The 25,673-nt window shown below is 39.5% G+C and overlaps 2 protein-coding genes across 4 annotated transcripts in view; one reads left to right on the plus strand and one right to left on the minus strand.

The window, feature by feature from the left end:
- The window catches only part of Klp54D (Kinesin-like protein at 54D), a 47,234-nt gene that overhangs the window by 16,213 nt on the left and 5,348 nt on the right, over positions 1 to 25,673 (plus strand). For both annotated transcript variants that reach the window (XM_065229141.1, XM_065229140.1), the window contains exons 2-4: positions 15,118 to 15,298; positions 15,357 to 15,578; positions 15,639 to 15,779. In XM_065229141.1, the coding sequence (XP_065085213.1) occupies positions 15,118 to 15,298; positions 15,357 to 15,578; positions 15,639 to 15,779 (544 nt within the window). The remainder of the gene's footprint in view (positions 1 to 15,117; positions 15,299 to 15,356; positions 15,579 to 15,638; positions 15,780 to 25,673) is intronic.
- Positions 5,044 to 25,673, minus strand: part of LOC135707333 (zinc finger protein 25-like) — a 32,478-nt gene continuing 11,848 nt past the window's right edge. Inside the window, exons 1-3 of one of the 2 annotated variants that reach the window (XM_065229145.1) lie at positions 7,272 to 7,293; positions 6,883 to 7,159; positions 5,044 to 6,817 (exon numbers count right to left, since the gene is read on the minus strand). In XM_065229145.1, coding sequence (XP_065085217.1) covers positions 5,065 to 6,817; positions 6,883 to 7,136 — 2,007 coding nt within the window. In that variant the 5' untranslated portion in view covers positions 7,137 to 7,159; positions 7,272 to 7,293 and the 3' untranslated portion in view covers positions 5,044 to 5,064. Of the gene's footprint in view, positions 6,818 to 6,882; positions 7,160 to 7,271; positions 7,294 to 25,673 lie in introns of those variants that run through there. The other variant, XM_065229144.1, reaches the window with a different exon arrangement.

Consider the following 25,673-nt stretch of genomic DNA (forward strand, 5'->3'; position numbering starts at 1 on the left):
TGCTCCGGTGAAGCCATGACGTAAACAAATGAACTTTTTCTGACAACCAATGCCTACTGTGATTCTATAAACTCTTAGCTTGATTCAGCGAAATTTTGAAAAAAAAAATTGCTCAAAAATGCCTTAATGGCAGCGTTTTCAATGTGTCCGGTTTTTTTCGTGTTCAACCTTTATATTTAGGCTAGTATTCTCCCGATCAAACTTCACAATTTTCAGGATAAAAAAATGACTTGACCTTCTCCGATTTTTATGAAACTTTGCATAATTGTGTGTTATGGGTAATCATTCACATTTTTGCAAAAATTCGGCCATTTTAGATCTGGTAATTTTTTTTTTCAAAATGGCATCTTTACATTTTTTAATAAATTGTAGCACAAAAACATCACTTCTGATCGTCTACGTACCATAATTTCACCAAATGTACAAGAATCTTTTGGTTCTATCATCAATCAATACGAAACTAATGATTTTAAATTGGCTCACTACTTGACTAGCCTTGACTAGTCGAAATTCTAGTACTACACTATGTTTGTTTTGATTCGCTATGAAAGTTTGACAGATAGAATGAGGGGTTAGTGGATTTTCCTATGTTTCGAGGGGTGAATCGATTAGCTTGGGACCGAAGATAGTAGAACTAGAGCTGAGCCAAAAAGTTGAGCTCGTTTCTTCGGGACCTTGCCGGTAATCCCATCTGCATTTTTTTCAATTTTAAGTTAGCATCATTATTCAGTTTATCTTTCTATGTTTTGAGCTAATGTGAATCGATTGGCTTGGGACCGAAGAGAGTACCAGAGATGAGTCAAAAAGTTGAGCACATTCTTTCGGGACCTTCTAGTCTTAGAGTTACCTCTAAGATGAGCACTCATACATCTAGTTTTCACTGGAAATCCTATTTATGAGTGCTCATTGCAAGACAACCTACACAGCAAAAAAAAAATGTAATATCGATCAACGTAATTCAAGCTGATGTATGAAATAATGATGTAATAGCAAAACGCAGATACAATATTACATCAATGGATGTAATTTTGTTCGCAAAATCGATGTACATCGTACAATGTGATATTACACAACCGATGGATTGACCTGGTTGCAGCGGTTTCGATGTAATATTCAACAACTTTTTTTGCTGTGTATATTACGTGATATAGGCTGTAATGTGAACGGGGTATTAGCAACAATCAATACGAAACTAACGATTTTAAATTGGCTCACCACTTTAGTAGCCTATTGGTCCCAAGCAAACGATTAACGTACCCTATTCTAGTTGAAATTCTATTACTACACTATGTTTGTTTTGATTCGCTATGAAAGTTTGACAGATAACATCAGGGGTGTGTGGATTCATGCAGAACATGCAGGGGTGAGTGAAATAGCTTGGGACTGCTTGGGACCGTTGTTCTGGTACTGAGTGAGCCAAAAATAATAATGATTTTCTTCGGGACCCAGTGGTCTTAGAGTTACCTCTATGGTATTAGCAACAATCAATACGAAACTAACGATTTTAAATTGGCTCACCACTTTAGTAGCCTATTGGTCCCAAGCAAACGATTAACGTACCCTATTCTAATTGAAATTCTATTACTACACTATGTTTGTTTTGATTCGCTATGAAAGTTTGACAGATAACATCAGGGGTGTGTGGATTCATGCAGAACATGCAGGGGTGAGTGAAATAGCTTGGGACTGCTTGGGACCGTTGTTCTGGTACTGAGTGAGCCAAAAATAATAATGATTTTCTTCGGGACCCACTGGTCTTAGAGTTACCTCTATGGTATTAGCAACAATCAATACGAAACTAACGATTTTAAATTGGCTCACCACTTTAGTAGCCTATTGGTCCCAAGCAAACGATTAACGTACCCTATTCTAATTGAAATTCTATTACTACACTATGTTTGTTTTGATTCGCTATGAAAGTTTGACAGATAACATCAGGGGTGTGTGGATTCATGCAGAACATGCAGGGGTGAGTGAAATAGCTTGGGACTGCTTGGGACCGTTGTTCTGGTACTGAGTGAGCCAAAAATAATAATGATTTTCTTCGGGACCCACTGGTCTTAGAGTTACCTCTATGGTATTAGTCGCCTGTAGCTTCGTTTGTGGTAAAATGGCCAGGAAAAAGGTGCAACAGTTCAAAAACCGTTCAAACATGTAAATTCGAGATGTCGCTCAAAAGTCCAAGGAGTCAGTCGGTTTTGGGCAGAAAACCATAAAGCGAGCTGGGTTACATGTTTACAAGGTGCAAAAAGCCCCAAATCGGAATGAAAAGCAAAAAATCACTGCGAAAACCCGCAACCGGAAACTTTACACGAAGTTGCTCACCAAATCGTGTTTCATCGTGATGGATCACGAAACTTACGTCAAAGCCAATATTTCGTTGCCAAGTCTAAGTTCGATGTTCCGGAGGTTATTCGAAAGAAGAAATTATCGAAATTTGCAAAGAAGTTCCTGATCTGGCAGGCTATTTGCGGATGTGGAACAATCAACGGTGCGATTTACACGGAAGAGTGCCTTAAAAAGCATCTCTTGCCATTCATAAGGAAGCACAAAGGATCAACCCACGGGTGGAAACTAACGATTTTAAATTGGCTCACTACTTGACTAGCCTATTGGTCCCAAGCAAATCGATTAAAGTATCACATTCCTATTGGTCTAAAGCAAATCGATTAACTTACCCCATTCTAGTTGAAATTCTAGTACTACAATATGTTACCATAGAAATAACCATAGAGGTAACTCTAAGGCCAGCAGGTCCCGAACAAACGTGCTCAACTTTTTGGCTCAGCTCTGGTACTATCTTCGGTCCCAAGCTAATCGGTGCACCCCTCGAAACATAGGAAAATCAACGAACCCCGCATTTAATCTGTCAAATTTTCATAGCGAACCAAAACAAACATAGTGTAGTACTAGAATTTCGACTAGAATGGGGTAAGCTTATACATGGAACCAATAGGCTAGTCAAGTAGTGAGCCAATTTAAAATCGTTAGTTTCCACCGGTTGGTGTTACTCTCGTATTCTTGAGATTACTAAGGAACTATTGAAAAAAAAAATACAATTAGCATCCTATTGATTTTGAACAGAACCTTTTTTTGATGGTTTCGATAATTTTAGGTTGTATGGAACATCTTTTGTTCTAGCATTTTTTCAAAGAGACATTTTTGCATCTCAAAGCAACCGACATATTTCTGGGAATCGTGTGAATATGCTTCGCTGCTAAGAACATTGTCCCAGTCGTGGTTGATCTAGTGGATCGAGTGAATTAAACTTCACTACCTAGAACATCTAATTTACTATGAAATGGATGTTAAATGATGCCCATAAACCTCTGAAGATGCTTGGACTTGTTTCGTTGCTATGGACAGTGCGTCTTTTCCAACTTTAGTTCTTTTGAAATTTTAATTATTATTTACAGTTCCTAGTCCTAACAGACCTGTTTGAAATTGGAAAAAAGAGACTGCGGCAAATCAGCGGATACAGACACCTAACCAGGGCAGAACACTACGGTTTTCTCTACATGCGAGCGGAAAAGGAGCTTTTGAAGTTACAAAGCTTGTATACAAGCCCATCGTGCCAGACATTGTCAAACGCTTTCTCGACGTCTAACAATGCCGTGGCTGTAGACTTGGATATAGCTCCGTTACTTCGAATGTTATTCATCACCCGTACTAGCTGATGATTGGTGGAGTGCCCCTTACTGAACCCTAACTGTTCCGGAAGGCGAATGTTTCTCGAACAATTTGCTCACCGCTGAAAGGAGGCTGATTGGTTTATAACTTGAAGACAATGCAATGCTGGATCCTTACCGGGTTTGTGAATTGGTATGATTTTTGCAACCTTTTAGACAGTTGGAAAGTAGTGCAGCTCCAAGTATCTGTTGGAGATAGCGGTCACAAAAGCTTTCATGCTGAGTTTCTTCAAGACTAAGTTGAATATACCGTCAAACCCGGGTGTTCTTGGTGCATTGCAGCGCTGAGCAAATCTTTTGTTCTGGAATCATATCCGCCGGACGCACGACACAAGTGGATGCATCTAGGTTTTGAACACATTGCGCAACCTGATCTTTGAGCGGACTTTGCGGATGAAGCAACATGCTCGTCATCATATTCGTTTCTGAGAGGTGGAACGGGTTTGGGATGAGTTTTCAGGACCTTGGCTACCTTCCAGAATGGTCTAGATCGGTCGTCAAGCTTCTGGACTTTCATTTCGGAGTGAGTCCATTCTGGAAGCAATCTGCCCTTCAGATCGGGAATGGACAGAGTACTAGTCCTTGGTAGTCTAGTACACCATTTGATCTGAGCTCCAGGATGATTTGAATAACCTAGAACATCTTAAAAACATGGAAATTGATCATAAACGATACCTATGTGTAGTTTGCTTACATCTGTTTGCTAAGGGCATTGTACCAGTCGTGATTTATCTAGAGAATCATCTGGTCCTAAAGTCCAGGATAATTTGATAAATTGTTGTGCATACTCTATGAATCTGCTCGGATTATTTTTCACTACGACGGACATTGAATCTAGAACATCTGATTTACATATAAACAAATCGTAAATGATGCGCATAACTGTATGAATCTACTTGGACATGTTTCGTTAATAATAGCGGCGCCGGTGGTGTAGTGGTAAGCGTGATAACCTCTCACCCCAGCAGGCCTGGGTTCAATCCCAGTCGGAGCCACCGGGATGTTCTGGGGAATAACAACTCTGATCACGCCTTCCTTCGGAAGGGAAGTAAAGCCGTTGGTCTCCGGTTCATGAGTTGATGGGTCGATAGGCAGGGTGGGAGCTACCTCCCTGGCGTCGGTAGCATTCGTGCTCAGCACGGAAAACAAGATCGACGGAAAACAAATCAAGGGAAAAAATGTTTCGTTAATAATAACATTGCTTGTCTCATTTGTGGTTGTTCTAATAGATCATTTGATCTTAAGTTCAAGGACATTATACATAGAACAGAGATGTCATCGAATGAAAAAAAACACACAACCGAACGTAATTTGTTCAAATCTTACCGCTAAAAATGTTCTTTTGTATCTTTATTATCGAGATTTCTTACAACAATCAATCCTTTCGTTGGGTTAGCTCTTGAAATAGATCACACTGCTTCTTGTGCTTGCATATAGTAGTGGGATCTGCAAAGTTCTTCAAACAACCGGGACAAACCAGCGGCTTCTCGCCCGTGTGGGTGCGCATATGGATTGTCAGTTGGAATTTCTGCAAGTAGCTTTTATTGCAAATCTCACAAGCCCATTGATTTTCCGAGTGCGTTTTGACATGTCGGAAATAGTAGCTGCCCTTGTAAAACTTCTTATTGCAATGGGGGCACTCGCGGAGAAACTCTTCCGCCAGGGGAATTCCGTGATTTGTGTGCCGGTGCAGCTGAAGTCGATCGTTACTACCATGCTGCTTGCCACACACATCACAGGCGTATTTGTCGGTATGTGTGTAGGAATGAATAAGGTGCTGCTGTTTGTTGAAGTAAATTTCCCCACATACGCTGCATGGATAGTAATCCAACTTAGTACCGGGATGTTCCGTTTGAAAGTGTGTGATGATGTGCGTACCCTTGGGAAATATACCTTCACATAGGTTGCAAACGAGCTCTTTTCCTAATTCGCCTGCATTGCGTCTAATGAGGGAACTAGACCCATTACTTTCGATAAGCAGATGTTTCTTCTTGTGAAGAGCCAATAGACGGCGAGACACGAACGTTTCGGTACACACACTGCAAGTATAGTCTGGAGCGTAGGTTTTTTTTTCACTATCCCTTATTTTCTCTTCTCGATGCTTTTCGTTGACATGGTCTAGCAGTCCCTGAGACTGTTTGAAAGTAACTTTACAATATTTACATTCGTATGGTCGTTCCCCGCGGTGCACCAGCATCAAGTGTCGTTTGAGATTTCGTCTGGAAGCAAAAGGCTTTTTACAGGTTTCGCAGTGAACAACAGGTTCTCCCTTATGTTGGAACTGTTCATGACGACCCAAGTCATTTCGGTCGCGGAATAATTTACCGCAGGTGGAGCACACGAACTTCTTCGGTCTGGGCTTGGCAGCTTTCCTGATCTTGGTAGGATCGTGATGGTCGGATTCGTGTTTAGTTTTTCCGGACAACTGGGCAAATCTCAGCGGACAGTGACTACACTTGAATGGTCGCCCTTCAGGGTCATGCTTTGCCAGGTGCGCATTCAGTTCCGGTGAGCGCTTGAAGCTAATATTACATTCTTGGCAGTGCAGAGACTCTTGATCCACGTGTGTCAGCATCAGGTGACTCAACAGCAAGTCCGTACTTTCGTAGATTGTTTTGCAGAGGTAGCATGTAAGACGTGATTTTTCCCACTTTTCCCTTAACTCCGGATTGAGCGCATATCTTCCTCTGGGCTTAACTATCTCCGATAGTAGCGGCGCTAAAGCTGCATCGTCACTTGAGTAATCATCTTCGTCGACGAAAGTTGTTCGTTCACTATTAACTACTGCATCTAAATCCTTCTGAGAGATAATGATACCTTGCTGAAGTTTATTCTGTTTGAACAGGATTCTCTCTCTAGTCATCCGAGCTCGCAAGGCATCCCGTTCCTTCCTCGCAATGGACGTGCTCTGCTGAATTTTAAACATTATGTCCAATTTGACGACACACTCTTCGCAGAGGTATTCCTCCGTTGCGTTTTCGTCGAAGGAGCCGGATCCAAAATACTGCGTAGCGATCTGTTCGAAGGTGTAAGATTCGGATATGGATGCATCCTTTTCCGTCATGTTCTCCTTGATGTCCATACGATTGCACATGCAGCAACGTTCGACTTCCACGACTAAGTCGTCTCTGCAAAGAAAATAAATAGTTTTTCGTTTATTTAAATCTTGGGATTTGTCCATAGTCTAAAGTACCTGAAATACAGCATTGGTTGCCGGTAGCACGGCGGATCGTCCGGATCATAGCCAAGAAAATGCATACTACATACTACGGAGCGATTCTTACGGATGCGACTTATTGTAGGCAACAGTTGACCGGTGCCGACTTCGATGCACTCCTTCCAGCGAGATATCAGATGGAGGTTGGTGGGGAACGGGGCGTACCATTCCTGCAGGAAGTTCTTGCAGCCCGGGACGATGCATCGCTGAACCGGTTGTGAGCTGGTCATCTTCGAATGCGTGGTGGTCAGGTCTGGAAGTGATAGAGATTATCTTTAAATATAGTTTAACCAAGACGTATGAAGCGTCTCCATACAAAAAAACAATAATCCGACTTCATATAAACAGCTTATAATGGGAAATACCCGCATTGATTAGAATTTCACAAATTTATTAGGCTTAAGGTGATTCCTTGAAGAGTCCAAAGATGGCTGATTAGACCTATCCCTTCATGTTTTCTAGAGCCCAAATCTCGGACACTGTTGCGACACCGCTCATGAAATTGGAACTCCTTATTTGCTGTATGTTTCGTGAGAGTTGATATTTGTGCTCTTGAAATTGCTAGGTGTAAATGAGAATAATCAAAAATAAGCCGGAGATGAACCAGCGTCTGGCTGAAAATCTCCTTAATAAAGACACCAACCAACCATCAAAAATAAGGCTTCCACACTTTCACGCTTTGTGTGAAATCGACGGCTAAAGCCATTGTTTACATATACAATTACGCCCCTTTGAAATGTTGGCACTGATATATTGATATCTGTTGGCCCAATGTCACGCCACATAAGTTTTACAATGGCCTATTTTATATTTAATTGTAGTAAAATGAGATATCAATTTAAGACAGTTGGATATTCAGCTTCGCGCGGTGTCGGTGCAAACCAACGTCCGTGATCGTTCGTCGGGTAGTAACGCAATAGATTCCCCGTTTTCGATGGTGGAATTCTTATTCAATCATTTTCTGGAGCACAACATTGTTCCGGATGACTGGAGGCAGGTAAGAGTGATCGCTATTCGAAAACCCGGTAAACTCGCGACGGATTATAACTCGTACTGTCCCATCGCGATGCTGTCTTGTATACGGAAATTGTTGGAGAAAATTATCCTTTTTCGTCTAGACAAATGGGTCGAGTCGAATGGTCTACTTTCAGATACGCAATTTGGATTTCGATGAGGCAAAGGAACGAGCGACTGTATTGCGTTGCTTTCAACTGGCTTATGCGCAAAAACAGCAAATGGGTTCAGTTTTCTTGGACATTAAGGGGGCTTTTGCTTCTGTTTGTATCGATGACCTTTCGGATAAACTCCACAATAGTGGGCTTTCACCAACTATGAACAACTATTTGAGCAACTTGTTGTCTGAGAAATATATGAGCTTTTCTCATGGAAACTCGACAACTTCACGAATTAGTTACATGGGTCTCCCCCAGGGCTCATGTTTAAGCCCCCTTCTTTATAATTTTTATGTAAAATACATTGATGGTTGTCTTGATGAAAATTGCTCGTTAAGGCAGCTTGCAGATGACGGCGTTGTGTCCGTTATAGGGCCGAGTGCACCGGACCTGCAAGGACCATTGCAAGATACCTTAGACAATTTGTCTACTTGGGCAATGAAGCTGGGTATCGAATTCTCTCCGGAGAAAACTGAGTTGGTTGTTTTTTCTAGGAAGCATCATCCTGCACAGTTACAGCTTCAGCTAATGTGTAAAACAATCACTCAAAGTATTTCTTTTAGGTATTTTGATGTGTGGTTCGATTCCAATTGCACAGGGGGGGAAATATATTGCGTATCTGAAACAAAAAATGCCAGCAAAGGATTAATTTTCTTTGTACAATTACCGGAACTTGGTGGGGAGCCCACCCGGAAGATGTACCGAACAACCGTCCTTTCGGTTTTAGACTACGGCAGCTTTTGCACGACGAATGAGAACGACTCAAATTTGAGTTTAGTTCACTCATAATCGCCAAAAGTGCAGGAACTCAGCGATGAGTAAAATTTGTCTCATGGTTTCCTGTGGAAATGCCGGAAAATGAGGAAATTGACGAAAATTTTATTCAGCCTCGGAGTAGTACCAATACACTGAGTGAATCCAATCTTTACTTTTCTCAAATTCGGGAATTTTTCCCTTGAAAATCCTGGAAAAACCTGGGAAAACATGAGGCAAATTAACTTATCGCTGAGTTCCTGCACTTTTGGCGATTATGAGTGAACTAAACTCAAATTTGAGTCGTTCTCATTCGCCGTGTGCTTACAATCCGCAGCAAAAACACACATCCTTAAGCTGCAACGGATTCAATACCGTTGCCTTCGTATTGCGCTAGGCTGTATGCACTCGACTCATACGATGAGCCTCGAAGTACTCGCGGGTGTTCTCCCACTCACAGATCGTTTCGCTGAGCTGTCTTTCCGGTTTCTCATCCGTTGTGAAGTAATGAATCCTTTGGTAATAGAAAACATTGAGAAGCTGCTCGACCGAAATCCTCAAACAAGATTCATGAGTTTGTACTATGAGTACATGACGCTAGAGGTTGGTCCTTCTTCATTAATCTCCAATCGTGATTGCTTTCAAGCCTTTTATAGTTCCTCTGTAAATTTTGATCTGACCATGATGCAAGAAATCCATGGAAAATCAGATCACCATCGGTCGATGGTTGTTCCCTCAATTTTTGCAATCAAGTACCACCATGTAAGTAACGATAAAGTTTTTTTTTTACAGATGGGTCAACCATAAATGCTTCTACTGGATTTGGTGTATTTAATCAATTTCATAGCGCCTTCTATAAACTGCAAAAACCATGCTCCGTATACGTTGCGGAACTCGCAGCTATATTGCGAATTGCTTCACTACATTCTGACCCTTATTAAATTTTTACGGATAGTCTTAGCTCATTGAAGGCTATTCGTTCAATGAGGTCGATGAAGCACTTCTCGTATTTCCTGCCTGAAATACGATCTAAACTGAGTGCTTTATCCAACTGCTCCTATACTATAACCTTAGCTTGGGTCGCATCTTATTGCTCAATTCCGGGTAATGAGAAAGCGGACTCGTTGGCTAAGGTGGGCGCTATGGAAGGCGATATTTTTTAGCGACAAATTGCCTTTAACGAGTTTTTCTCCATTGCTCGTCTCAGCAAGTCCTCATCAGTTGGCAACCAAAATGGAATGATGGTGATTTGGGAAGATGGTTACATTCTATTCTCCCACAGGTGTCGGTCCCACAGGTCTATTCTCCCATTCGAGCCTCGCCTTCGGAAGAAGCAATCAGCTACTGAGATTGTTTTCTCAGGTAATTGCGCAAATTGTATATGTCCTGTCGAAGCGGGAAATGATCACTACACATCCGTACATAGTCCCTCGACAATTTCAGTCATTCCCCACCATGATGACTCTAATGACAACCGTAACGCATCCAGGATTCAGGGAGCTGAAATATTGCTGTATTACCAAAACTTTGGAGGCATGAATACAACTGTAGCTGAGTACAAATTGGCCTGCTTCAGATGCTTGTTACGATATGTACGCCTTCACCGAAACTTGGTTGAACAGCAACACACTTTCTAAGCAAACATTTAGTTCGGATTTTACGGTCTATCGCACTGATCGTTCTCGAGCTACTAGCTCCTAAGCTTCCGGCGGTGGTGTCTTGCTAGCAGTTCGTTCTACTTTTAACTCTCGGTTATATCATCCACCTAATAGCTCAGGTGTCGAACAGGTGTGGGTGGCTGTTACCCTACCGTTGAAAGTGGTCTTCATTTACGTGTTGTATTTACCCCCGGATCGACTTGGCGATTCTGAGTTGATCGATCAACACATTGATTCACTTTTTTGGGTTGTATCCAAGATGAATGCGACTGACGAAATCCTTGTTGTTGGTGATTTCAAACTTGCTTCAGTAAACTCGTCATCGAATGAAACAGGGTTCTAATGGATCATACATTACACGTCTAGTAGCATCTCTCCTAGATTGCTACAATACTGCTGATCTTCTGCAACGGAACGGGATCTCCAATGAAAATCATAGACTGCTTGATCTATGTTTCCTTAGCCGTATACTCGCTTCTAATTGCTCGGTTCAAGAGGCACCCGAACCACTAGTTAAACGTTGTAGACACCATTCACCTCTGCAGTTATCATTACACTTATATCAGGCTTGCACCACAGACAAACAGACGTAACTCTTCGAAAAAGTTTTTCTTGAAAACATAGTATCTCAAAACATAGGACCTCAGTAACGACATCTCTCGGGCTTCTCGCGGAAAACAAGCTTGCTCGTTAACTCGCAAACAATATTGCATAAAAGTTCTATAGAATGTAAAGAAACGTCAAAGTGATCCGATGCCAGCGCTGCGGCGAGTAGTTCGCGGAACTTATAATATTCAAATCAACCGTTAAATGCGTGAACGAAGATACACAATGAAGTGTTACGTCTGTTTGTCTGTGCTTGCACTTTTCGGGTTACCGTGGACAGCGTATCGTATAACTACCGTAGGACTGACTTCGAGGGGATGGCAACCTTTTTCAAAAACATCAGCTGGGACGATGAACTCCGAGATCGTGAAGCGAATGCTGCCCCTTCTATTTTCTCGCATATTGTCGTATATGCGATCGACCAGTTTGTACCCATGACAACTCCACCCATATCTAGTAACCCTCCTTGGACCAACCACCGACTCAAGCGACTGAAGTCATCCAAACGAGCTGCCTTGAAGACATTTTGTAAACTTCGGACGGATGCATCGAAGAGGAAGTACAACCTCGTTAACAAACAGTATAAGCGGCTCAACAAACAGCTTTATCAAGCCCATCAGCGCCATCTACAAACTAAACTCAAAGCAAATCTTAAGAGCTTCAGGAATCATGTGAACGATCAACGGAAGGAATCGGGCTTACCTTCTACAATGTACGGGAATCGCTGACCTGTTCATGTCACAATTCAGCAGTGTCTTCGTCAAAGAAAATTTACCTAACGAGCACATCGTAGTGATGTTCCCGTACTTTCTGCTGTTGGGTCGCATCCGCCTATCTCGACTAATGATGTTCGTAGAGCAGGCCTTTGTTTGGAAAATTCTTTCAGCACTGGCCCTGATGGAATCTCTTCCATGGTCATTAAGAACTGTATTGGAGTGCTGGCCGCACCTTTAGCATCCATCTTCAACCTCTCTTTGGATTCTGGCATCTTTCCCGACTGCTGGAAGGATCCTTTTGTTTTCCCTGTCTTCAAAAAAGGCAATAAGCAGTCGGTGTCCAACTACCGTGGTATCGCTGCTTTATGTGCAGCCTCAAAACTTTTTGAACTAGTGGTGCTAGATTATTTAAAACACACACGCGACTGAACAACACGGATTTATGCCGAAGATGTCGTCCGCTACAAATCTCGTTCAATACACATCATCAATCATACGCGAGATGGAAAGAGGTCATCAAGTGGATGCTATCTACACCGATCTTTCTGCTGCTGTTGATAAAATTAATCATGAGATTGCTGTGGCCAAACTAGAGCGACTTGGTTTTCACGGTTCCCTTCTTGATTGGCTTCGCTCATACCTCACCGGTCGACATATGTCAGTGAAGATTGGAGATAATTTTTCTCAACCGTTCGCTGTTTTCTTCTGGTGTACCTCAAGGCAGTCATCTGGAACCGTTCATATTTTTATTGCATCTGAATGACGTTCACTTTTCGATCCGTTGCCTGAAGCTGTCTTATGCTGACGATTTCAAACTATACTGATGCATTGTTTCTTCAGCAGCAGCTGGACGTTTTTACTGTTTGGTGTGACAAGAACAGCATGGTTATAAATGCTTCCAAATGTGCCATTATAACGTTTCCCAGGAAAAAATCACCTATCTGTTATGCTTACAAGCCTGCAGGAGCAAATATTAAGCCGTGAATCTACCATTAAAGACTTAGGCGTTCTACTTGATTCACAACTCACCTTCAAGGACCATGTAGCTTATGTTTCCGCTAAGGCATCTTCTCAACTTGGTTTCATTTTTCGTTTCGCCAAAGGCTTTAGGGACATTTTCTGTTTAAAAACACTCTATTGTTCGCTAGTCCGCTCCACATTAGAGTACTGTTCCGAAAGTCGCTGTAATTTGATGTCCCTACAATTACTTAGTGTTCGCCGAGGCGTCTCTAAGGCTACCTTTATCGCTGAGCTCCTACGATCGGACATTAATTGCGGTTCACTTCTGCAGCAGTTGAATGTCAATATCAGGCGCGTAAATTTACGTTCTTATTATTTTTTCAACATCCCGGATTCTCGCACAAACTACGGCGCTAATGAGCCGTTAACTAGCAATGTGCAAGATTTTCAACAAATGTTATAACTGCTTTGATTTTAATTTCTCCCGTGTAAGGCTTAAAGGCTTAAACGCAATGTGGGCGGAAGCGGAACGGAAACGGAAAGTTTGACAGTTGTCACAAATGACATCAAGATGCCTAACCGAAGTCGATTTGGTTCTAACTAGTTTTTAATCCGACAAGTTGGATTATTCAGACCGGGCTTTTCCGCTGCCGCTGCCGTTCCGCTTCCGCTGTCATTGCGCTTGGGTCTTAAGTTTCTGTTTTATAATACACTTTTAACTTCTTCACGATTCTGTTTTCTGTATTTAAATTAAGTTAATTATGTTATCATTAATATCTTTTTATATGTTTAGGACTTAGTTCAAACAAATGTATCTGTAGGATTCCATGTTATCTGTTTGTACTGAAATGATGAGGTTTTGCGCCCACTAGTATAGGTTTTTCTTTGCAAATAAATAAATAAATAAACCATGGCTCAAAGGGTTGGACATGAGCCGTGACTTTATACGCGTTATGTCAAGGCTTATGTCCAATCACTGTTCGTTAGACTTGCACTTCTATCGAATTGGGCTCTCAGGAAGCAATTTATGTGCGTGTGGCAGTGGTTATCATGATATCGAGCATGTTGTTTGGTCATATATCCTACACCGTGATCTGAGTTATCCACATCCCTCAGGGCCCGAGGAGAACTACCCGCAATACCCGTTAGATATGTCTTGGCTAGCCGAGATTTCGAATGTTTGAATTTAATGTATGTGTTTTTAAAACAGATAGATCTGAGGATTTAGTAGTTAGTATCATCTTGTGTTCTCCCAAGTTGTTAGCTGCCCATCGGTGTACCCCCATGTTTGTCTTTTTCATCAGTATGTCGCTTAGTTTTAGATCAAGAGCACATTGCTCTCCAAACCTTGTGTTCTCAATGCCTACCCAGCCATCCTTTTGTTACAATTTGTTACCTCTAATCTCGAGCTAGCCACGAGCAATCGGCTCCTGCTTTACTAACGTTAGTTTTAAGTAATTTTGTTATCTAAACAATGAATGTAGGCTCCGCAAAGCTACAGCAAATGAGCCTGGAAAAATAAACGCATTATAAAAAAAGAGATATTAATTTCAGTCAACCATTTCCAGTCGTAAATATATCATTTTCCTTGCTAAAATGTGCACGTTGTAAGGTAGGGAACGAAAATGATGTTTTGGCCCGGTGGTGGTCCGGAATATAGATTTAGGTGGAACGATAAGTTTTTAGCCTGAAATTGAAATTTTAGACAAAATCTATTTTCTACAAAGTGGTTCCTTATAGTTAGGCCCTCATTTTTATGCCAATGAATTCTAGGGTGGTTCTTACTATCATTGAAATCAAAAATTTAACTTTTTTGTTTGAAGAAACTAATGTATACATTTTTTGGCAAAGTTACAGCTGTGCTAATTTCATGCAACTTTGTAAAAAGGAACTTTTTTGTATCTCTTGAATTGACCGATTAAGAGAAAATTTTCTAAATCGAGTTAGGGTTATTCTCAATAATATGAAAAAATAGTGGTATGGTATGGTAATCCCTATCACAGATTTCAGATATCATCAGTACCTAGCAATGAAAATGCTTTTAGATTCGAATTGGAAGTCCGAATTAGGAACAAAAAATACTTTCTTTTGGCTATTTTTAGCGTCTTGAGTATACCCTTACCTTAAAACAAATGAGTGCTGTTAAAATATCCAAACAACTATCGTTATTTCCAGGATATTTAGAAACGGTACTCGGCTTTAAGAGTCACATGTTTTGAATCATTTAGCTATGAAATCCCATAACATGAATAATTTCAATAACATTGATTCTGTCCATAAATGGAAATCCATCCACTGCAAATTGAAATAACATGAACCTGAATCATCCCATTTCCCGCATTCCAGCCGCGGCAGTATCGATAACTTGGACAACATCACACAGTCTTCGAATGGCAGCGGCAGTTCGGCTCCGGGCACACCGGAAGACAACATAAACGTCGTGGTGCGGGTACGGCCACTGAACGTGAAGAATGTCCGCAATGCCGACGATATGGTGGTTCAGTTTCCCGGAAACGGTCAAATCCTGGTAAGTGCAAAGTTGATTCCCTCTTTGATGGGTGTTCTAAATACGTTTCTTCCGGCAGTGCGATGGTATCCCAGCTGCACCGGGTAGTGCCGGCCAGAAGGCGAAACTGTTTTCCTACAACGTAGTCTTCGAGCCGGGTTCAACGCAGGATGATGTGCTGGAGTATTCCGGCATTAAACGGCTGATCGAAATGGCAATCGAAGGATTCAGCTGTACGGCGTTCTGCTATGGGCAGACGGGTTCCGGGAAGACACATACCCTCACGGGACCACCGGAATTGGTAACGTGTCAGTTCTGGTTGAATAATTATCGAAGTTTTAATTTGATTTTTTTTAAACAGTTCTTCGGAAAACCCGATCCGCAGCACGAAAACCACGGGCTGGTATTTCGATCATTTCTCTATCTATTCAAATTACTCCAGGAACGGAAGGATACGAACTTTGTGCTGAAAGCTTCCTTCCTGGAAATTTACAACGAAAAGGTAAGTGGGTTGAGGACAATCGTAGATCTAGGATATTTTATGAATTGTTAAACATATTAGCTAGTGCAATCATTTCCTTCGTGTAAACACGAATCGGAAGCACATGGAAGTCATTTCAACCGTACCGCGCACTGACGTCACACGCGACAGGAAATATTGCGTCGTTTTGAATGGAAGATTATCTAATATGATGCAACACATGCCTGGGCTCTGCATGATGGAAATGAAGGTCAGAGTGCCGTGTTCCTGCTCCTGACAGGTGAATGTATGTCGTGACCGATTGAAGCGGGCCGTGAGTGAGGTGATGTGATTAAAAATTGAGAATCAATCCAACCTAGCCCATGGCGTATTCGCCGTGCATTGGCCAGGAAGAACATTCGCTTTGAATGATTCTACACTGACGGTTGGGTATGAGAAATGCAGATTAGATCGAAGCGCTGCTTGAATGCAATGTGAATTAATTGGAGTTTAATAATTTAAACGGTCATGTAATTGGAAGTGTTTCCAGTGAATCATCGAATTGAAGCATTTAAAATGCTCAAGCGTTATTACGCTTTCGTCAGAAAACAACTACTGACAACAGATGGACATCAAACCGAACAATGGATTAGGCCCTAAGTTTTTTTTTGTTTTTTTTTTTTTTAACTCTTTATTTGTTCCAAATTCAAAATAAATTACATTTCATTTTTAACCTAGGTGCTCCAGTTACTACAGTAACTTACCAGCCTTAATTGTTATGATATATATCTAAGTGTTTTTACATTGTTCCTGTCTTGGCAATTCAGTATTTTAAACAGGTTTTTTAAACCTGCATGTCAGTATAACAATTGATAGCTTAAAACTAAATAACTAAAACTAAATCTTATCTAAGTATAAAGGGAATTAATCGTTGCAATTGAGGATTGTAACGATTTTTGCCGGAAATTATTAATTATTTTGTTGGACATTTGTGCTAAAGTCTCAACATTCGAAATTCTATGTACTTCGGTAGTACTGTACCAGGGAGGCAACTTCAAAATCATCTTCAGAATTTTGTTCTGAATCCTTTGAAGTGCTTTTTTCCTGGTAGTGCAACAACTAGACCATATTGGCACAGCGTAAAGCATGGCCGGTCTAAAAACTTGTTTAAATATTAGAAGTTTATTCGTCAGGCAAAGTTTGGATTTCCTGTTAATAAGAGGATACAAACATTTTATATATTTGTTACATTTGGCTTGAATGCCCTCAATGTGATCTTTAAAAGTTAATTTTTGGTCAAGTATTAATCCAAGATATTTCACTTGGTTTGACCAGGAAATTGGAACTCCGTTCATAGTGACTATGTGACTACTACTAGGTTTCAAAAAGGAAGCCCTGGGCTTATGTGGAAATATTATAAGTTGAGTTTTGGAAGCGTTGGGAGAAATCTTCCATTTTTGTAAATAAGAAGAGAAAATATCTAAACTTTTCTGCAGTCTGCTGCAAATAACACGAAGACTTCTTCCTTTAGCGGAAATGCCTGTGTCATCAGCGAACAAAGATTTGTGGCAACCCTGAGGCAAATCAGGGAGGTCCGAAGTGAAAATGTTATACAATATAGGCCCAAGAATGCTACCCTGAGGAACTCCTGCTCTAACAGGTAGTCGATTAGATTTGGAATTTTGATAATTTACCTGCAGAGTTCTGTCAGTTAAATAATTTTGAACTAATTTCATAATGTAAAGTGGAAAATTAAACTTTTTCAATTTAGCAATCAAACCTTCATGCCAAACACTGTCGAATGCTTTTTCTATGTCTAGAAGAGCAACTCCAGTTGAGTGGCCTTCAGATTTGTTTGAACGAATTAAATTGGTAACTCTTAAGAGTTGATGAGTAGTTGAATGCCCATGGCGAAATCCAAACTGCTCATCTGCAAAAATTGAGTTCGTATTGATGTGAAGCATCATTCTATTCAAAATTATCTTTTCAAAAAGTTTACTTATTGAAGAAAGCAAACTTATTGGGCGGTAGCTAGAAGCTTCAGCTGGATTTTTATCCGGCTTCAAAATTGGAACAACTTTTGCATTTTTCCATTTATCAGGAAAGTATGCCAAATGGAAACATCTGTTAAATAATTTTACCAAGAAAGACAAGGTACTCTCTGGGAGTTTTTTGATGAGGATATAGAAAATTCCATCATCACCTGGAGCTTTCATATTTTGAAAATTTTTAGTTATAGACCTTACTTCGTCCAAATCAGTCCCCCAGGAATCATCAAAAATATTTTCCCGAGAGAAAATATTCAGAAAATCCCGAGCAACCTGATTCTCAATAGGACTAGTAAGACCCAAACTGAAATTATGGGAACTCTCGAATTGCTTAGCAAGTTTCTGAGCTTTTTCCAAATTTGTGATCAAAATTTTACCACCTTCTTTAAGCGCTGGAATAGGCTTTTGAGGTTTTTTCAAAATTTTTGTGAGTTTCCAAAAGGGTTTGGAACTCGGGTCTAATTTAGAAATATTATTTTCAAAAGTTTTGTTCCTCAGGGCAGAGAATCGCTTTTTAATTTGTTTTTGCAAATCCCGCCAGATAACTTTCATGGCAGGATCGCGTGTTCTTTGATATTGTCTCCTATGGACATTTTTAAGACGGATCAAGTGCTGAAGATCGTCGTCTATTATAATTGAATCGAATTTAACCTCGCATTTTGGTACTGAGGCAGCTCTTGCTTCAACTATAGAAGTAGTCAGAGATTCAAGAGCATAATTAATTTCATCTTTGGTTTGCAAAGGAATGTTTGGATCGAAGTTATATTCCATAAATGTTCGATACTGGTCCCAATCAGCTCTATGGTAATTGAAAGTAGAGCTGTTGGGATTACAAATTATTTCTTGGGATATTTCAAAAGTTACTGGAAGGTGATCAGAACCGAAGTCAGCATGGGTAACCAATTGGCTACAAAGTTGACATGAATCAGTTAATACCAAATCAATAGTGGAGGGATTTCTTGCAGAAGAAAAGCATGTTGGGCTGTTTGGATATTGAATAGTGTAATAACCTGCAGAACAATCATCAAACAGAATATTACCATTGGAATTGCTTTGAGCATTATTCCATGAGCGGTGTTTTGCATTAAAATCACCAATAATGAAGAATTTAGACCTATGACGGGTAAGTTTCTGGAGGTCACCCTTGAGAAAATTCTTTTGCTGGCCTACGCATTGGAATGGCAAATAGGCAGCTATAAACGTAAGTTGTCCAAAGTTTGTTTCAACAGAAACTCCCAAAGTTTCAAAAACTTTGGTTTCAAATGAAGAAAGAATTTTATGTTTGATTCGTCTATGAATAATGATGGCAACGCCACCACAGGGTCCATCAAGACGATCATTTCTATAAATCAAGTAATTTGCGTCCTTCTTAACCTTATGGGCAGGTTTAAGGAACGTTTCAGTTATAACGGCAATATGCACGTTATGAACTCTTAAAAAGTTAAATAGCTCGTCTTCATTATCTTTAAGAGATCGAGCATTCCAATTTACAATATTTAATGCTTTAAAATCCATTACTGAATTTTAAAGTCATGACAATATTATTTGCAAATTTTACTCCAGTTTGAATAGCATCAAACATGGAGTTAGATTTAAGCATATCAGAAATCATGTCAATTAATGAATTCTGTAAAAATTCCATTTTGGGGGCAGTAATGCTTCCTAAGTCAAAATTGTCAAAATTTCCGTTAGAACGTTGGTTAGTATTTTGATTTCTACCCGCTGCAATAGCAGCATAGGTAGCTCCATTAACTCGCTGAACATTGTTAGCAGCGAGGGGAGTAGGTACAGATGAAACATTTGAAGCAGGGGAGATATTTGTACCTACGGGTACGAATGTAGAATTTGTTCCTCGCTGACCGTTGTTAACAGCAGAGGAATTTGTACCTGGTCGGAAACGTGGAGCGTTTCCTACCTGACGGTTAGAACGAGATTGTAGGATCGCTTTGCGAGTCTTACATTCCCAAAAATTGGATTTGTGGTTTTCACCACAATTTGAACATTTAAAATTCTTAGGATCTTCCTTCACAGGACAGTCGTCCTTTGCGTGAGAGGAATCACCACAATTCATGCATTTAGCTGGCATGTAGCAATTTTTAGTTCCGTGACCCCATCCCTGGCACTTACGGCACTGAGTGAGGTTTTGGAAATTTCCTCCAGTCTTCCTGAAGTGTTCCCACTTCACTCGGACATGGAGCATAAGGCTAGCTTTTTCTAAGGCCTTAAGGTTGTTTAGTTCACTAGACTTGAAGTGAACTAAATAAAAATCATTAGAAATCCCGTTGCGCGAATCGCCAGGACGGGATTTCATTTTCATTTTGATTACTTGGAGTGGCACAACTCCAAGTAATTTTGCCAGTTCATCTTTGATCTGATCCAGGGATTCACCACTGGGCAGTCCTTTCATGACAACCTTGAACACACGTTCAGTTTTGGTGTCGTAAGTAAAAAATTTGTGCTTCTTCTCAGTAAGATACTTGAGAAGACATTTAAATCCGTCCAAGGTTTCAGCCAATACACGGCATTCACCCCGACGTCCAATTTGTAGTGAAAACTTAACTTTCACGAAATTCAAAAGTTCCATGCGAAGAGCATGGAAATCGGTAGTGGTTATCACAATAGGGGGAATCTTTTCCTTCTTGGCATTAAGCCGGGAAAGTTTACTAGAATTTTTCTTGGATGATGGATCATTCTCATCATCCGTGAGCAAATCAAATTGATTACTCAAATTAATTTCTTCAGAAGGGGGGTCAAGAGTTTGCCCCTTTCTTTTGCGTTTAGGCGCCATGGCGGCAGTAGATTTTTTATCCAAATCGACTTCCAAGCAGATTACTATAAGAATCTGAAGGATCGAAGAGGAATTTTCCAAATCGATATCCAAGAAGGATTACCTCGGGTAGGGTCCAAACAAGGATCGAAGAGGAATAAGAGGAGTTGAACAAGGTAGAAATTTTTTACAGGTTGAGCACTGAAAAGTGCTGTTTAAATTTGTTGTAGCTTTAGGTAGTAGTAACACTTCCTTAAGCAAAAAGCAAATAGATCCGCACGGCAAGAGAGCACGATGCGGACTGATTAGGCCCTAAGTTGACAGACTCTTTGCATGGCCACTAGACTGATGCAATATTTGAAATTTTCGCTCCCTAGTGCTCAACCGGTTCCAATTTGGGTCTTGATTAGCCTCCCAAAATTTAAACTCATTTGGTAAGAAACTGACTTGACACAAACCATTTAAAGTTTATATGGAAATTACTATGGAAAAACCAAATTTATTGCTCATTTATATTTCGAAATTCACCATTTCACTGTGCTTTAAAAAATGATAGTTGTGCTAGGGGAAATTTTCTCAGCTACAACTTTGTTGAAGACAACTTTTCGATTTAAGGAACAAAAGTTATTAATGATTCAAGTTACTTAAGTGTTATCATTATGCTCAATCATCTGTTCAGCAGACAACATTGTTGTTTCTAGCGTATGAATAGAACACAACAATCATGGCTACTATATCACACTGCAGAATACAGTGTTGTCCACAAAACAACTGCTTAATCATGTCATAAGATTATGAATCTCTTAAACAATTAATAACTATTTAAATTGACGTTAGGCTCAATACGATTTTCTGCAATGTTGTAGCTGAGAAAATTTCCCAAAAAATAGCTACAGAAATATTTAACTATGCAATATGGAAAAGGCTGGAAGACAATGAACAAAGCGTTCGGTCTGACCATAGTAATTTCCATATAAACTTCAAATTCAAATAGTTTGTGCCAAGTCAGTTTCTTACCAAATGAGATTAAATTCATTGATATCTTAAATCGGGAAAGAGAGTAAACGGCCTTTAAAATTAAATACGGATTTTCAAGGGGAAAATGCAGACGAAATGTGGGATCCGATAATGTCGTTGCCGTGGCGATGACATCGAGTTAACATTAATTTTTCTTTATTACATGGCGACCAGCACTTTCCGATTAGCAATTTCTCTTATGTGCGATATACATTTAGATTAAGGATAAAACTATTAAACCACAGACAAACAGACGTAACACTTTGAAAAAGTTTTTCTTGAAAACATAGTATCTCAAAACATAGGTCCTCAGTAACGACATCTCTCTGGCTTCTCGCAGAAAACAAGCTTGCTCGCGTGATCAGATGCCAGCGCTGCGGCGAGTAGTTCGCGGAACTGATAATATTCAAATCAACCGTTAAATACTTGAACGAAGATACACAATGAAGTGTTACGTCTGTTTGTCTGTGATTAAATATTGGACCAGTGGGATTTTTTTGGACGTAGGACTACGTCTGTGATTTTTATATGGGGTACACTTTGTGAAAACCGAAAATAGAACATGTAACAAAATTATGAAAGATTTTGAACATTAATAACTCAGCTGCCCCTGGACCAATTTCAATAATTTTATCACCAATCGATCAGAAATATTTCTATGCATCAATAGCATTGCTTCCGACTGACGATTTTCAACAAGAAACTTTTGAAAAAGTGGTAATGCCAAGCATTGTCCAATGTACAAATAAAAAGTGATAATTTTATCACTGTTTTCATGAAATAAACGTTCTTCCCAAACCCAGTCGTCATAATCGAGTTTGCACATCATTCTGCTTTAACATGAAAAGATATAAAAGAGCGCTGCTGTCTAGCCTCAACCAAGGTGGCAAATACTCATTTCAGCTAAAACAATGTTTGTTTTTTAATTATGAAATAATTAGATGCTATCATCATATTTTAAATTGGTAAGATACAAGAAGAGGTTGCAAAGAATGTGTTTGACATATTAAACCTGTTTATTTCACTTCATGAGAGTCACAATCAGCGATTTTTCACACACTCACTCACTCACTCACTCAGTGATCAGCAAATCGCTGATTCTATGAGTCACAATCAAAAGCAAAATTTACAGGTTTTTTGTTTCAAACGCATACTTAGTAACCTCTTCTTGTAAGTTACAAGTAAAACATGTCATCATACCATCTTTTGGTTTTATTATTCCGAAAAACATTATTTTAGCTGAAATGAGTATTTGCAACCTTGGCCTCAACTCATTTTCGCTTCGGACGGCGTGGTGAACAGACAGCAGAAGTAGCAATAGCAGCAGTAGGAAGGTGGTGGCAGGTTAAGTAGTCCACTCTTCTACATAACAAGCAACAATGACTGGTCGTGGCAAAGGAGAAAAAGGTCTTGGTAAAGAAAGGCGCTAATCGTCATCGAAAGGTTCTTCGTGATAACCGCCAACCATCGCACAGTGGGAAAAAATCGACATAAAAGGAGCAAAATTCATTATCTCTGATCAGCGCTGATTTAACCTTTGCAAATATAATCATTCTTATGGGAAAAATTCTCAGGAATCCGGTGGGAATAGATTCGTCCTGTGCAGAATAGAGCAAGTTGGGGTTTTTGGAGCATTTTACTCAAATTTTTTTAAATTTTGTAAAAATGACTTAAAAATACCTCATTGTGGTTAATATACATTCTTGTACAAAAACATCTGGAAAATCCATTAAAAATGGTTTTAAACATCACCAGTCTGTGCAGACTATGCATTTTAGTCAATTTTACCCCTATTACCTTATTTTAGATATTTTTAAAAGACAGTAGTCAGTGATAAGAAAAGCTGTCCAATGATAGCCCTTCTTGAAGGAAAACACCTTAGGGATCAAAAAATTACGTTTTAGATTACATCGAAATGTAAGCTGATGTATGGATCCATTTTTCACGCATGTTATATCGAATACTCGTTTATTATATCATTGTAAATATGTTTAAAGCATCAAAAAATGCTTGTCTCATCTTGCGCAATATTTAGATAATTAAACAGTTTGCCCGATTCTCCCCTTTTATTGAAGAAAAATGTACAATTATACGATTATACAACACATTCATATTAAACCCTCAAGCACTGTCCTGCTGAAAACATCTAATGGTGATAATCCCATCTTAAGTGAACCTCACATACCGTAGAAATATCATTCAATAACTTTATGTATCACATAAAATTAATTATTTCATAAATTGCACAATCCGTGTTTCGTGTGTAAGGAAACAAACAACAATCAATCAACTTTCCAAATATCAGCTTCTTTCCAATTCAGTTCCGTTTCAACTGATTCTAGTGGGTAATTCCTTACAGAGTATGTTCCTTACCGCTTATCTTTTTATCTATATCCCTCCAAACGATCATTTCTATGAACCAGTAAATAGAAAATACAAAGATCAGTGGTGATAAAAATCATTTATTCTACACTCAAAATAGCTGAAAATGAAGACAACCTTAACCAACTACTTGCATGAATCTGAATTTTGACATAACAGCTTTCTTTATCAAAGCAACTTCAGAGTATCGTAGTCAACATTTGTTTTTCTTCATTCATGGCTGGATGTTCATTATCGCCTCCATTGATGTCAATATTATTATTCGTCTTCATCTTGGCGGGGATGATTTTGAGGATCAAATGCATAATGATTATTTTAAACAAATATTGCGCTGAAGAACGTGTCATGCAAGTTTTTACACACAAACCGATGGCAAATTATTGTCTCATGCTGAATTGATGATAAAATCCTGGTTTTGGGCTCTGGAGTCAACAATATTCAAAATAATCACTTTGTCCAAAATGAATTTAATTATTTTGCTTTTGAGGATCATTTCTGATTCTAACAATTTTGGGTTGGATAATCAAGCACTGGTGAATATCAACAAACGCGTATTCGTTGATGTATAATGAACTCATTTGTTCATTTCGCTCGTACGTAACAGCGATGATTTTCAAAATAAACGCATTTAATCTACACTGGGTTGAAGCGCTATTCCTTGTGTGTGATGGTAAATGATAAAAACAGACACTGACAAAAATATTGGATTTGATGAAAAATAATGGAAAAAATTAACCCTGCTGATCAAATCGATTCTGTTTACGATGCGTGTAACGTGAAATCATATATTCATGACTTACTCAAGGTTAAGACGTGACGGTTTATCTGTTTTACAGTGACAGGGTAAGGATGCAAGAAGTTGATATAAAACTCGATCTTGGGGTCTGAACGAGCCAATGCAGACTTTATCAAATCTGACAAATTGGCCTCTGGAGAAGTTTTGCGAGCAAGATGGGGACGAATATATTTATAATTTTTGTGGCAAGATTCACCAGCTTATTTATCAACAAAATGCAATGAAAATGGCTTTAAAATAAATAAAATTAATTTGTTTATAATGCGTAGATTAGTAACCAATGATCTTACCAACTTATCTACGTATTCTGCTAAATGTTTGTATGGAGGTAGATTTCTTATAAACGGAAACTCAGTGTATACCTGCTCTTCTAAGATGTTGTACAACTCTGTTAACTTGTCCTTGTTCAAAAATTGGTTTGACAAGGCCAAACAGCTTATCAAACGCAGGTTTCTCATCACATCAGCATCCGCATTAAGAACTTCCTAACAAACAATATGAACTGATTATGAGCTGAATAAGCCAATTTTTAGCTGAAGAAGCATATTTTGGTATGAATAAGCTCTTATTCAGCTTTCAATGTTTATTGGGTTCTGCTAACTTTTCTGGCTCAGAGAATAGCCTTCTGGCCATGTTTTAATTATTGGAACTTCCGCTACCTCCAATTTTCGGGCAATTTACGTGCATCTTGAAATGCCCTTCGAGTTTGTTCGCCATCTGTCTGGCTTTAGATTTCACGTCCGTGTGAGGGCCGGGTGTCCTGGGACCGATTTTTTTGCCGCTGTCCGAATCATCCACTCCACACAATTTAAGCGGGTGTGAAAATACGATGGTCCTAATTGGGTTCTTTAATTTTGAAAAATATGTCAGTTTTCATACATGATCTGAAAGGGCGTCATTTTCTGAGCACAGCGATATTTTTTTCG

The sequence above is a fragment of the Ochlerotatus camptorhynchus genome, unplaced genomic scaffold (genome assembly GCF_037179485.1).
Source record: "Ochlerotatus camptorhynchus isolate MF236.1 unplaced genomic scaffold, CSIRO-AGI_Acam_v1.1 ptg000308l, whole genome shotgun sequence".
Classification (NCBI taxonomy): domain Eukaryota; kingdom Metazoa; phylum Arthropoda; class Insecta; order Diptera; family Culicidae; genus Ochlerotatus; species Ochlerotatus camptorhynchus.